The sequence below is a fragment of the Tetrao urogallus genome, assembly GCF_951394365.1.
Source record: "Tetrao urogallus genome assembly, chromosome: 1".
Taxonomy (NCBI): Eukaryota; Metazoa; Chordata; class Aves; order Galliformes; family Phasianidae; genus Tetrao; species Tetrao urogallus.
Window position 1 is genome coordinate 141,158,566 of NC_136813.1, and position 13,311 is coordinate 141,171,876.

The window sequence follows — 13,311 nt, forward strand, 5'->3', positions numbered from 1 at the left end:
TTCAGTGCTTGTAGTGAGCATCGGTAGAAATCAACACATATCCCTGTGGGGAGAAGAACGGTCACAGAAATGCTATCAAGTATAAAATTTAAAAACAAAAACAAAAACAAAAACTTTTTTTTTCAAATTCAACTCTTACTGTTGAAAGTCAGAAAGTCTACTGAAGACAGCTGGGACTTGGGAGTGATGAGCTCTATTAAACTCTTGTCTTTCAAACTGCAAGAGAGCCCCATCTTTGCCCACCGTTATCCCTTTGCAATGTGCTGGCAATGGAATCGTTAAGGTTACAAAGGACCACTAAGATCACCACCTGGTCCAACTACCAGCCCAGTTCACCCATGTCCTCTCATTCCTAGCTAATGATGAGAAAACTGACTAGAGAAAGTGAGGTGGGAAATGGGTCCCACAGAACCATTAAAATCCTTTGTACATAATTAGCTTGTAAGGTGATTGGCAGCTAGAGTCACTGAAACAACTTCCAAACAATTATTTTTTTGTAGGGATTGCGTACCTGGATGCTTCAAGGTATGTGGGATGCAAAAAAAGATTTTAAAACACCCTTTGCATTGCCTTTCCTGAGTTGCGCATTGTGCCTGGCCCCAAAGAAGGATTTGGGGCTGACTGTGCAAAGCAGAAAATATCTGAGAAGCTGGTAAGCAAATGGAGAAATGCACCACGCTTACACATCTTCCGGAAATTCATCTGTCAGCAATAGCATTGTACTGACTGACTGTCTAGCAACAATCTGTATGTTCAAACTGAGATCTAGAGAGTATTTCAGGAGATAGACTCAAAGGATAGATTTGTATCTAATAGGATTCTGCCATTATTACAGATCGCAGTTTAGATCCAGTTTTTTTATTGCTTAACTAGTTCAAAATCCAAAAAATTCCCTGTATTAGTGGAAGGTAAGTAAGTGCCCACCATCATGGAAAAAAAAAAAAAAAAAAAAAACAACCAAAAAAACAAAAAAAAACCCAAAAAACCCCTTTTTCATAAGAATGTTAAAATCTCACCTGTGCGATTGTAATACGAGGTCTTGTGAAGGTAACATTGGCCAAATTGGGAAGAGGGAAGCCTTTGGATAGTTTAGCTTAGGAAAAGACAAACACAGTGATTTAAGGATGCATGAGAAAGATAATAAATATCTGCCCTTCAGCAACCTCCTGTTTATTCAGAAATTAGAACCTTACAAATCTGGCTTCCTGTTCTGCTGCTTACTAGCCGATGGTCACGTTCCACCTGAGTTAATAGGAACCAGTAACGTCAGCAGAATGTCAAAAGTTCCTAGAATCACCCACTCAGCTGAAAGCTTTTAGCTGATTCTTAGAAGAACAGAATCATAGAATCAAATGAATTGTTTAAAGAGACCTTTAGGCCATCTAGTCCAACTTCCCTGCAATGAACAGGAACATCTACAGCTTGAGCAGGGTGCTGAGAGCCCTACCAGCCCGACCTTGGTTGTCTCCAAGGATCTGCTTCACTACCTTGCTTCACTTCACTGCTATAACTTACTGTATTTTTCTCAGTTTAAATCTCCCCTCTTTAAGTTTGAAACCATTTCCCCTTGTCTGATAAGACAATAGACTGCTAAAGAGTCTGTCCCATTCCTTCTTACAGCTCCCCTTTAGATACTGGAAGGCCACTCTCATGTCTCCCTGGACCCTTCTCTTCTCCAGCTGAACAGCCCCAGTTCTCTCAGCCTATCCTCATAGGAGAGGTGTTCCATCCTTTGGACCATTTTTGTGGATGTGCTCCATGTCTTTCCTGTACAGAGGACTCCACATCCGGACACAGTACTCCAGGTGAGGTCTCACTAGTACAGAACAGAGAGGCAGGATCACCTCCCTTGCCCTGCTGGCCATGCTGCTTTGGATGCAGGCCTGGATACAGTTGGCTTTCTGAGCTGTGAGGGCACACTGCTAGCTCATGTCCAGCTGTTATGCACCAGTCTTTTTCAGCAAGGCTGTGCTCTATCCTTTCATTTCAGCTCATACTGATAGTAGGGGATGCCACGACCCAGGTGAAAGACCCCACACTTGGATTTGCTGAACCTCATGAGGTTCTCCTGCGCCCACTGTTTGAGCCTGTCTGGATCTCTCTGAATGGCATCCCATCCCTCAGGTGTTTCAACCACATGATACAGGTTGGTGTTATAGCCTTACCATTGGCTGATGGAATTAATTCAGTTTGTAAAATATAAGACAGGATGTTCTCCAGAAATGAGATCTGTCACAAACAAAAAAAAACTGAGTTAGACATCACTTTCTGATAGTGGCAGAATCATCATTCCCACATTCTGGGTGAGATCTGTAGGCTTTCATTCAGCTTTTGGCTCTCATTTAGCTACAGAGAGCCATTAGCTAAAGTAACCTTTGGATCTTAAGTCTTTGAAATGATGCAGAAAGTGAGATGCAAAATGCAAATGCTCACAGTTCTACATGTGATTGCCCAGACTGCAGCACACTTGCTCCACCTACTGCCAGAGTTCAGATTGCTGCTGTGCGCAGATTCCACGGCTGTGATTTGAGACATCTCTCCAGTTACTGATAAAATATGATACATTAGTCAGAAAAACTTCAGAATATTTAATTTTCAGAACACTGAATTGCCTCAGAGAATAAACTTATTATTATTATTTTTATTATTTTTTAATCAACAGCAGTGAGGTGGCTGCCAGAAGACAGGAAAAGAGACATCCTTGAATGAAGCCAAATTATTTAGGAATACAGATAAAATTTAGCTGCTTAGCCTTGATATCTTTACTCTTTACTACTTTAGCCTTGATATCATTACTAGTCCTGGTTTGTATTTCCTATGTGTTTAAACTATCTGCTTACCTCAAAAGAGCCAACATTGGAATGGGCGAGGGAGAACTGGAGCCTGAGGGAAAGAAGTGAAATGAGATGAGTCACTAGAAAGGACAAACAGGTATTATTCTAGATGTACAGTCACTGCTTCAGAGCTCTAGGCCTTATAAGACATCTGTAAGCAGACTCTTGAAGAAATATCTTTTACTTGAGAAAGGTGTGATCTCTTAGGGCATAGCTAAGCATGCAGAAAAATCCTAGAAGGGCTGTAGCCAGGGATGTGAGTGCACTTCTTCTGTGCTATGTCTTGAAAATCCAATCAGCATTTGATGTTAGTAGGGCCAGCATTATGGATGTGCACGCTCTCAGAACATTTGCAAGGATTTGGTACTTAAGCATAATACTTTGATGTGAGCCTTTCTAGGGGTGGGATGAATGACTGTTCCCAGTATGGTACTGCCACTGATGGCTGTGCTGCTCATGTCAATATTTCCAACTTCAAATACTTATACTTTTCCATACATATTCAAGTATCCAATTACTTGCATGCTTCCGATTTTTTTCTCTTAATTTTGCTGGAAAAAAAATCCCCAATACTATTGACACTATCCTCTTTACATTCCTAATATTGCTGTGTCCTGAAAGAATCTGCATATTCTTTTTGTTCCCAAGGAGTCTTTTGTGAAGTAAGTGTCCCAATTCCCAGCTATAAGGCTGTGGTTTACAGAGCCTCTCTCTATAAAATGTAATACTGTAGATTTTTAAATGTCCAAGTCTCTCTGCTTTGGCTTTCTGAAGTCTAGACATTGCGGTGCTTCTCTTGGGGCATCTCCCCCTAACTCTACATAGAGAAAACTGCAGGTGTCCATGTTCTTTTCTGTGTCCTGGACCCCTGCACAGGCAGACTAGAGAGCAGATATATCTTAACTAGTTGGAAAGGATTGAGGGAAGCTCTCAAATTATTCATGATCATCGTAACTGCCCTGCATACCTATCTCAGAGGAGAGAGTAAATTATGGTTAGCTGATCACATGTAAAAACTGCAATGCTGAGATTGCTAGTGTTGTTTTCCAGACAGGCACAGGCCAACCTTGTTGAATTACCTGTTCAGACATAATGAGCCTGTGAGTTTCTGGTCAAAGACATTCAGAGCAATGCTGGTGTTGGCTGCCTGCAGAAGAAAGAAACCATGGGTTTACAGACACAGAAAACAGAACCCTTGCTCAGAATTAGTCACAAATGCAGAAGCACCGTCTTCCTGGCTGTGTATAGGAGCTGTTTTGTGTATGTGGGGTTCTTCCATGGCCAGGTGAAATGTGGATAATGAGATTTCACTAATCAAAACCATTTTCAGTTAGAAGAACAAGATGTCATGGGACATGACCCATGCTTACAAAAATCATTCCAGAGAACAAATCTTTGGTTAATAAGTGTCAATTTATTTGGATTCTCATTTATCTACAGGAAAAACTTCTTCCCCATAGAAAAATTTCTTCCCCTTCCAGTAGGTTAAGTGGGGCCACACAGCATCACCAGTGACTAAAGGGAACTTGCATGTCTAAATACTAAAAATATGGTACTTTGTTGTAGAGAATTCTAACAGCAGGAAAGAACAAGTATACTTAGCCCTGAGTTAAATGTTACCTTGTTTACTGTACTTACTACATTCACTGTGAACAATGACTGAGTGGTTGAGTCTGGCAGAACAGCAAACACCTCCATGGATTCCTGAATCTCTAGAGTAAAAGAATCCTGCTGCAGGCTGATGAGAGGTATTTCAGTGGCCATTAGCTTCATCATAACTGGATACGGTATAGTTGAGTATTTGGCTATCTGCATGATTCCAAGGCAAAATCAAAAAAGTCAGAGAAATGCTCTTCTTGTAGAACAGGTCAGAATATACATTTTCTCTTTCTCAGAGCTATTTGTTTAAGATGAGGTTAAGAACAGCTGCTAACATAAAATTCTTTAATACAAGCTGGAAATAGAAATTTTCAGTGGTGATAAATCACCAATCTTGGCTGAATCAGGAATGCAATGGTAAGTTCTTTCCACTCTAGAAATATTATTTCCTCTGTATCACTTGTAGAGAAATTAAATTAAATATTAGTCTGTGAACACAGGAAAGGAATGGAACAAAATATGACATTTAAGTAATAATAAAGGAGCTCAAAGGTCATTCACTTTGAGATTAATCCATCTCATAAGACAGATACCTGCTGTGGACTGTCCTCTGAGGAGCCTCAGACTCTCCATTGCCTAAAGAGCGCACAGGTTCACAAGCTCATTACTTAGAGAGGTGGAATATTAGTGTAAATGCTCATGGCATTTTATTAAGAAGACCACATGACAATTGCTCTTGAAGCAATCTTAGATTTCTAAGGAGGGAACCTAGTATCATACAGGAAGCAGACAAATATAAGAAGTTCTTACAGTTGCCTGCTAAGAAAAAATTATTCTCAGAAGGAGAGGTGCTGCAGTGGCACAGGCTGCCCAGGCAGGTGGTGCAGTCACTGTCCCTGGAGGTGCTCCAGAACTGTGTGGATGTGGCACTGAGGGACGTGGGCAGTGGGTATCATGGGGTGGTTGGACCAGGTGATCTTAGTAGTCTTTTCCAATCTTAATGATTCTATGATTCTGTGATTCTTAGAAGCACAAATCCAGAATTATCCATCCTAGGCATTCAAGGGCTGGGGTCTCTTGTGCTCATTTTGGTTTCTTATTCTGTTTGAGAATGCTGGTAGAAGCCATGCATGCTTGTATCTCTTATATCTCTTCTGTTATATCTCTTCTCCTCTTCCTAAAGTAAATGGAAATCCTGTACATTTGCCTTCTGTTTTCAATGGATGTAATGTTTCCTGCCCATCTGTTAGCTCACTTTACTGCATGTGAGCACTACAGTCCCTTCCCAGGTCTTTCCTGTATTGCTTTCTGCTAGTCAGTCACCGGCTGGCAGTGAAACAAAGGCAATTATGCACATATGGGCAGGAGAAATAAGTTATTTCTGACTGGAAGCTCTGGCAGAGTTCTCCCAGATCAGGATTTAGACTGGGAGCTTTTCCCTGTCTAGGACTAGTTTGATGTGGGAACTGCTGTAAGTGTTGAAACAGTGACTGGAGTAAAGATTGATGTACAAGATTATGGCCAAGTTTGATAATAGTCATTCAGTTGTGGGGATGGGAGGTGACAAGGTCCATCTCCTCTGCTGCTACCATGCATGCATATGCCCATTTTTCCAGAGCAAGAGCCCCACTGCACCTACAAGGCCTTTGGGACACGCCAGTATTGAGGTGTCTAACACTCACACTGGGCAGTTTTCTAACAGTTTGTGAAAGTAATGACACTCACCTTGGGGATGATATTACTAAACATCTCAGTGCTTATATTTAAATATCTGCAAGCCTGGGGGAAAAATAAAGTTAGAAGAAATCAATTCACCAGGTTTGACCACCATTCTCAGCTTTTCTTTAATGCATTAATACTGTCATTTCAATGGATCTTTTGTTTTATACCTTTTGTTCTCGGAAATATTCTTAAGAGACTCAGTATACTTAAAGCTTATTCCCAATAACTCAGGTCAAGGTACTTCCTGGGAAAGCAAATGCTTTATACTATCTTAGTTTGCGTTGCAGTCTTTAGGTCTGGGGACTTAGTGAACCTCCTGTAGACTGTATATCCAAGTTTGCCTAGCTCCAAATCATAGTTGTTTTGTCTTATGCTTTGCTTCCATGGTCTCTGTAGCATTTTTACTCTGTAAAGACCCGTCAGGAAAAAGCCACTAAGGCAGCTAAATTGCCCAGAGTAAGTTATGTGACCATCTCTTGACTATTCCACAGGTCTATAAAAAATTTCTTTTATGTGGCTAAGTACTTTACTCAGTGGAACCAGGCATCTCTGGTTGTGGACTGAGGAATCTGTACAGAACATAAAATGAGCATTACAATACCTTAGCGTTTGTGCTCTACTGTCTCAGGACTTCACAGCCCAATTAGCAGTGAATCTATTGCATACTGACAATTGGCAGGTCAAAGCTCCACACTGAATGACCGAGCCACTCTGACCCCATTCCCGTGTCCTACTTACTTCCTTTGCAATGGTGATGTTGAAGGCCCCTGCTGTGTAGTAAGAAAATAAGAATGTCTGAAAGAAATACTCGGAGAAGGCAAGGTAGAGCATGGAGTCACTTTGGTCTGGGATAGCAATGGGAGTTGCCATATAGGGAGGGCCAGTATAATTTCCAGCTGGGTAGACCATCCCCTGAAATGTATATTCAGAGATTTAATACAAAAAGTCAGAATCAAAACATGACTTTGAAATGACCGCAGACTTTTTTTCCCTTTGCTTAAGCTATGCATTTGTTGTATAAGTAAGTACATAGGATTTGTATTACACCCTGGAGCTCTGGTGCTTTCAAGCAGGTGGTGAAGACAAATTCCAGAGACTGGACACCTTCACAGATGATACATGAGACTTCTCTTTTCAGATGCTGATCACCTACTGAAGACAGTCTACCACCTCAGAAAACCAAATGAAGGACTTATGTATTGAATGACCTCCTTATTGAAAAGCTTTACTGTCTCCTTTCCCCATTTCCAAAAATTTAGATTTGAAAACTGTTGCCCAGAGCCAGCCAATGGTCTCAGTTACAAGATGGATTTTTAAAATGACAAAGGTCAAAATCAGCAAGTAATGTGTGCAGATGAAAGAACGCACAAAAGTTAGCTCAGACAATCCTAAAATCACTCACATTATCTTTTGCAGTATCAGTGACATTACCCAAGACTTGCATATCAAATACTCATTTTTCTGTTGTCTCTTGCAATCCTGACAAATAACACTACAGCAGTTACCTTTAAGGCCATGTCAATGTATGGTCGGAATACTTCCAAGCTGTTTAAGGAGTAGTCAATTTCAGCCAAATCATCAATTCGCACTGGGACTGTGTATGTGGCAAACAAAGCAAAATACCCAATATTATACAACCACAGAATGAATTTTATGTGCGTTAAAACTAAGTCAGCACCTGAAGGAAAATGACATGTGTTCCAAAGGGTAGGAAAAAAAACCTGTGATATCCAAACATAATTTCTGACCTAAGGCTTGACATTTTACTGGTATGTTCTTCAAAGCATCTTTTTTTAGTTTGTCTAATGTTTTCTCAGAGTGGAAAAGTACATTTTGTTTAACCAAATGAAAAAGGAAATGCCCATGGCTGTAGTGGGTTTTCTTGTTAAGCAGCACGAGAGTATTTGAAGTACCTCTGATTTGCAAATATTTCCCCAGAAAAGGGTGGTTGCCTGGTCTATTTAGGCATTTGTGTTTTGCAGATTGTGTCTGCTCAACAATTTGGCTGCTTCCTGCAAATCTAAAATGGTTAACATAAGAAAATATTTTTTCTTTCTTTTCTTTTAAGCAGAAGAGCATAAGAGTCCTCAGAGGCCACGTAGCACTGATAGTAAATGCTGTGTGATCTCTAAGTTGCATTCCTAACATCAAAAGTACAACTTAAGAATAGTTCCCAAGTCCTTGGCTTTTCAGAAATGTCCTTTTCTTGTCCAAGTATCATTTATTTTATTTACCTGTGGTCTTCTAAGTAAAGGAGTAGACAGAATGTGGGTTCTGATACAGCTCCTGGAGGCTTTGCTATCCAGCTGCTGTTAAGGAAACTACAGAATTTCACTGGACAGAAGATGAGAGGCAGAAAGAAAAGATATCACAGGGGACTCACCATTCAGTGATTGGAGGTCCTTAGCTATCAGCTGGATCCCAGATCTGATGTTGGGACAAGACTGCATAAAAGCATACTCAAGTTACAGCATGATTATCATGGAACTGTATTACACCCCTTACCTGTGTGCTAGCAAATCTGTCTCCTTATGTTACAATTTCAGCAATTGTCAAAATACCTAAGGTTGCTTTTCTTCAGCTATCAGGTCCAGGAGGTGATTTAATGCACTAAAAATCTGTTTCTAAAGGAACATGTCTTTCTTCAGTCACTTTAAAGAGAACTCCAATAATAAAGCTCCTTGCTGCATCTTATCTGGTTGGACTAGATGATCCTAGTGGTCTTTTCCAATCTAAATGATTCTATGACTCTATGGTTATCTATTCTGTGCAATGCAAGCATGGCCTGTGTCAGAGCTGCCTTTAGGCAATGAAGTGGGAAGTTGCTAAAGGCAGCCTGATGGGGGTGACAAATCCACAGTTTAAGAAGTGTGAGAAGGAGATCTCATATTGGTCTCAGAGCAGATCCCTGTCTTGGAGCGAATCACACCCATCTCAAGCTCTACCTTCTTAGAGGCGATAGGCAGGATGTTGTCACAACTGCTTATCTCTTTGAAACCAAGAGGTTTAAATAAGTCATACTATCCAATGGTGTATCATGAGATCTGTGTGTCACACAGTATGTGTTTTACCTGCTGAGAATGAACATTACCCGACAACTAGGATGTCTGTACACAGGCACACAGTCCTGTTCTGCACTGGAATGGGAAAATAACTGCACATTCTGGCTCTGGTTGAAACTCACCTATCTCTGGATCAGTTAATATCCCAGCCACAAACTCAACATTTTATTTGGAAGTTTCTCTGTCTGGCAAAGCAATAAGTGTGCCGATCAGCCCAGAACCAAACTATAATTTTTCTGGTTCATCCTTTGCCAAGTTCCCAGCGCTGACATCTGAAAGTGATATTCCTTAAACTCTCCCGTACACAATCGGAAAGGCTTACATTAGTGGCCAAGTTCCTGTGAATGGGTTTCTTCAGATATTTGATAAAGAAATCGTGCAGGAAGCTACAGGAAAAGAAAAAAACAATTCATGGGTCAAGTACTACAGTCATTAATAGGAAATCAGACATCTCTGTGGAACATGACTTCAGTGGTCTCTAAGTGTGATATACCAGTACACGTGGGAGCTTTCTGAAATTCAAGAGCTATCAGGGAGCTACCACTGAAAAGGAGGTAATTTTACTCAGTAATTAGACTGGGCTCATCTTTATGAATAATAATTTGTTTATATTAGCACCATTGTGTAAACACAAAATAAATAGTCTGTGCAGTAGGAATTCTCAATGCATATATAAAAAAAAACCAACCAAACAGAAAACCAAAGCTGGGTGACAAGAGCTATATTCAGACAGTGAGAGAAATATAAGAAATACAAGAAATCACATTGCACAGGTTTATATCAAGAGGAACGATAGACAGCAGTCTGGTTCTTTTTTTTTATAGCTTTCTGATCTAAAGTACATAAAGCATAGTATAAGCATATGGCTTCTGCCTAGAGTTGAAGATTAGAGCTGTACTTAGAAAGAATTCTGTGTTGAAGAAGCACAAGGGAATATCTGATTTGACAGAAGTTGCTGTATTTATTCTCTACTCAAATGACGGTGCACAAAGATGAGAACAGAGGTTAAACTTGGCCACTTGAGCACTAGATTAGGGCCCTGATTCTCACATGTGTTCTTTACAGACACCTAACAGCAATTCTAGTTCTCCTATTTTGTGAAGTTGTCCTTGTGCCGTTCATTGACATTTATTTTCTCCCAGCATGTACACAGATCTCTTGCACTTACCCACTTTTTCCATTCAACTTGATGTCTGTATCACCAGAAGTCGTATGACAGCTGTTAAGGGACACTGAAGTACGACCCATACTATCCAGGGGTGTTGAAAAGATTGCAGTAACAAACACCTTGGAAATGTGCACTGTGCTTCTTCCACCGTCTTTGCTGCATAAAGTAAAAGTACATAAACAACTGAAAAACCTATTTTAGTGAACATTAAAGGCTCTCTAAGGCTTAAACAGATTCTTGCTGTTCACTGAAGATGAAGTTTGTCTGAATACTTTTCATTGTATTGCTCATAGAGAAAACAATCGTGTATTCTACACAAATTTCCATGCTAGGAGTTTTGAAACGTGCTGAATTAGGAAAAACAGGTAACTCACTGTTCTAAAGTAGTTTGTGTATAGTTACGAGACATGCCCACAGCAAAGGCAACTGGATTATGTCTGTTAAAAGGCAAACCTATTTCAGGGCCTGGGGTGCCCTCCTCTCCACCACCATCCCAGGGGTTTGGCAGCCCGTGCTCAAGACCAGCTCCAATGTGGTGAAGCTGTGGTATTTTTGATCAAACTGTTCATAGCCTGGTTGTGAGAAAGAGCTGTGCAAAGCCTCAGTGAAGGCCTCTACCCTTTGTTTGTGAGCTGCACTGAAGCTCATGCCATGTTGTAGGTAGACCTACTACCCCTCCTGTCAATGAGAACCAGACTGTTACTGGATTTTTTCTTTGAGCTGTTAAAGGCCACTTCTGCCATGAAGAGCTCACAGGACAAACCAATACTTGTTTTTTTATATTTTTCATCAAGAAAAATCCCAGAACACGAGGCTACACGTACAACATCCAGGTCCTTATATTCCAGTTCATATTGATGGTGAGAGAAGCGTTTCTAATCATCAGTTTTATCCCACTCCTGGGTATGATGGAGATGGAAACGTTGGGGAATTCAACAGCAGTGACTCTTATTCTACAGCATGAGAAAGATAAGGGAAAAAAATAAAAATAAAAATGAGTATTTCAGGCAACCTCAAATTTTACTTGATTTGTCCTGCTCACACTTTTTCAGGAGAGCAGGACTCATAACTGCTACTCCACTCTTATGGTATCACTTAGTTTTACACTTTTTTTTTTTTTTTGCACAAATAAGTCATTAAAGCATATTTGTCAAGTGCTGAGCAACCAACAGGGCACCTAATGAACTTAATAACACTCCAAACTAAACACCTAAAAGTGTTATATCTAAACACTGACCTGTGTGTTTATACATGGAGACCCCACATATTTTGCAGCTTTGTCCCTTTTAGTATTTCAAAACATGTAATATTTCTGCGTGATTTGTGCATCATAAGGCTGGCTGCCTTAGAAGGACTTAATATCTGTTTGCTACACAGTATGTGTGCTTGCATTCAGAATCACACTGTGCAGTGGGATAATTTATTCAGGTGGAAGTCCTGATGGTTTTAGCAAAGTGAAAATGTCCTTTCATTCAGCAGCCGTTCCTGGGAGTCTCTAACTCCAGTGACCAAATTGGTGGGGATAGTTACCAGGGCCAGGAGCTATGTTACATTGGGCAGCATTTTAAAATCTATTCTCACAGCTGTACTCATGGTCTGCAGCTAATTCTGATCTAGCTTCCACTTTGGTCTGCTCCAGCCACCTGGAAGCTGGAAAGCTGTTCCTCTGGGCTCCCCATGTGGTCAGTGGAGAAACACTGACAGCTGAAGAGGATGTTTAAACTCGTTCTAGAATAGGTGTCTAAGTCATAGGTGTAACTGCCTTCTGGGTATGTAAATCTTTCTCCACTGATCATAGCAAGGGCTTAGCTGACTAAATTAGACCAGATAACTTTATCCAAACAGGGGTTAATCAAGAGAATTTTTGCTTTGACTTCATCAGGCTTCGGATGTAAGCTACACGTGCCCTCCTTTAAGCAACAATTACTGTAAAACACATCAACATTCCCATTATAATCCATGCACAGAGCTAAATATAATAGTAGCATATTACCAGAACTATTTTTCTAGGATTGTTACTTACCTTGAGATGTTGTAGTTGACATTACCAAGCCCAAATCTCTCATAGCCTGTCAAATCAGGGAATTGCTCCTTCTCTATATTCTTCTTCAGGATCTCTAGCCCAACCTTCTTGGCTGAAGGAAAAGAAAGACTGGTTCAGTTGCCTTTGATACTGACAATAGGTTTATATTTATGTGCTACCACGTTAGCAGATTTTAAAACATTACTTGCTGACGGGATGGATGTGAATAAATTATTGTGCTCTTAACCATTCCTTTTCTCTATAGCCTTTGACTAGCTTACTTCCTCCCACTGCCCTCATTACTGAAGATACCTGTCATATCAGGATTCAGTGCAGTATCACCACAAGCTTCAGCACACCTACCATACTCCAAGGCATTCTGAGTGATTCTCACTTTGAGTCCAGGGTTGGCTTTTAGCTGCACACTGAGCAAACTTAAGAGGAGGAGAGAACAGCAAATCTTCACCATCGCCTTTGTTTTTTAAAGGACCTGTTAAAAGAAATATTTGAAACTGTAGTAGAATTGTGCTTTTCATTCCTGTTAAACAACTCTTTTGCCTGGAATAGAGTTGTATTTCTTATCTTCCACAGGACTCTTTTAGTGCCTTGTGGGAAACAAGTAAAGTGTTGAAACAAACGGACCATTTCTACTTTTTCTATTATTTTAGTTACTTCACCATTTCTTTTTTAGTAAGGTTGAGCATCATGACCAAGCTTCTCAAACTGGCTATTTTTGACACCCCTAAAGGTGGATATTTTATCATGTTTTATCACGTATTTTATCACGTATTCCCCTTTTTGCTTCTTGTTGTGCCTATGTATGTCATCACTTAGGTGCACCTGAGGTTTCCAGCCTTTTGTCCAAAGCACACTCTAGCTAGTTTCTCCATTCACAGAGAGGGA

At 40.4% G+C, this 13,311-nt stretch overlaps 1 protein-coding gene across 1 annotated transcript; it reads right to left on the reverse strand.

Moving 5' to 3' along the window:
* Position 1: 1 nt before the first annotated feature.
* BPIFC (BPI fold containing family C) lies at positions 2-12,877 on the reverse strand (the record flags this gene model as incomplete). Its single annotated transcript, XM_079534398.1, has 15 exons — positions 2-43; positions 1,017-1,093; positions 2,166-2,229; positions 2,841-2,883; positions 3,914-3,981; positions 4,473-4,643; positions 6,159-6,212; positions 6,894-7,067; positions 7,661-7,749; positions 8,539-8,599; positions 9,540-9,603; positions 10,386-10,541; positions 11,210-11,338; positions 12,409-12,520; positions 12,772-12,877. The coding sequence occupies 15 exons, from the start codon at positions 12,875-12,877 to the stop codon at positions 2-4; spliced, it is 1,410 nt and encodes a 469-aa protein (XP_079390524.1).
* Positions 12,878-13,311: the final 434 nt, after the last annotated feature.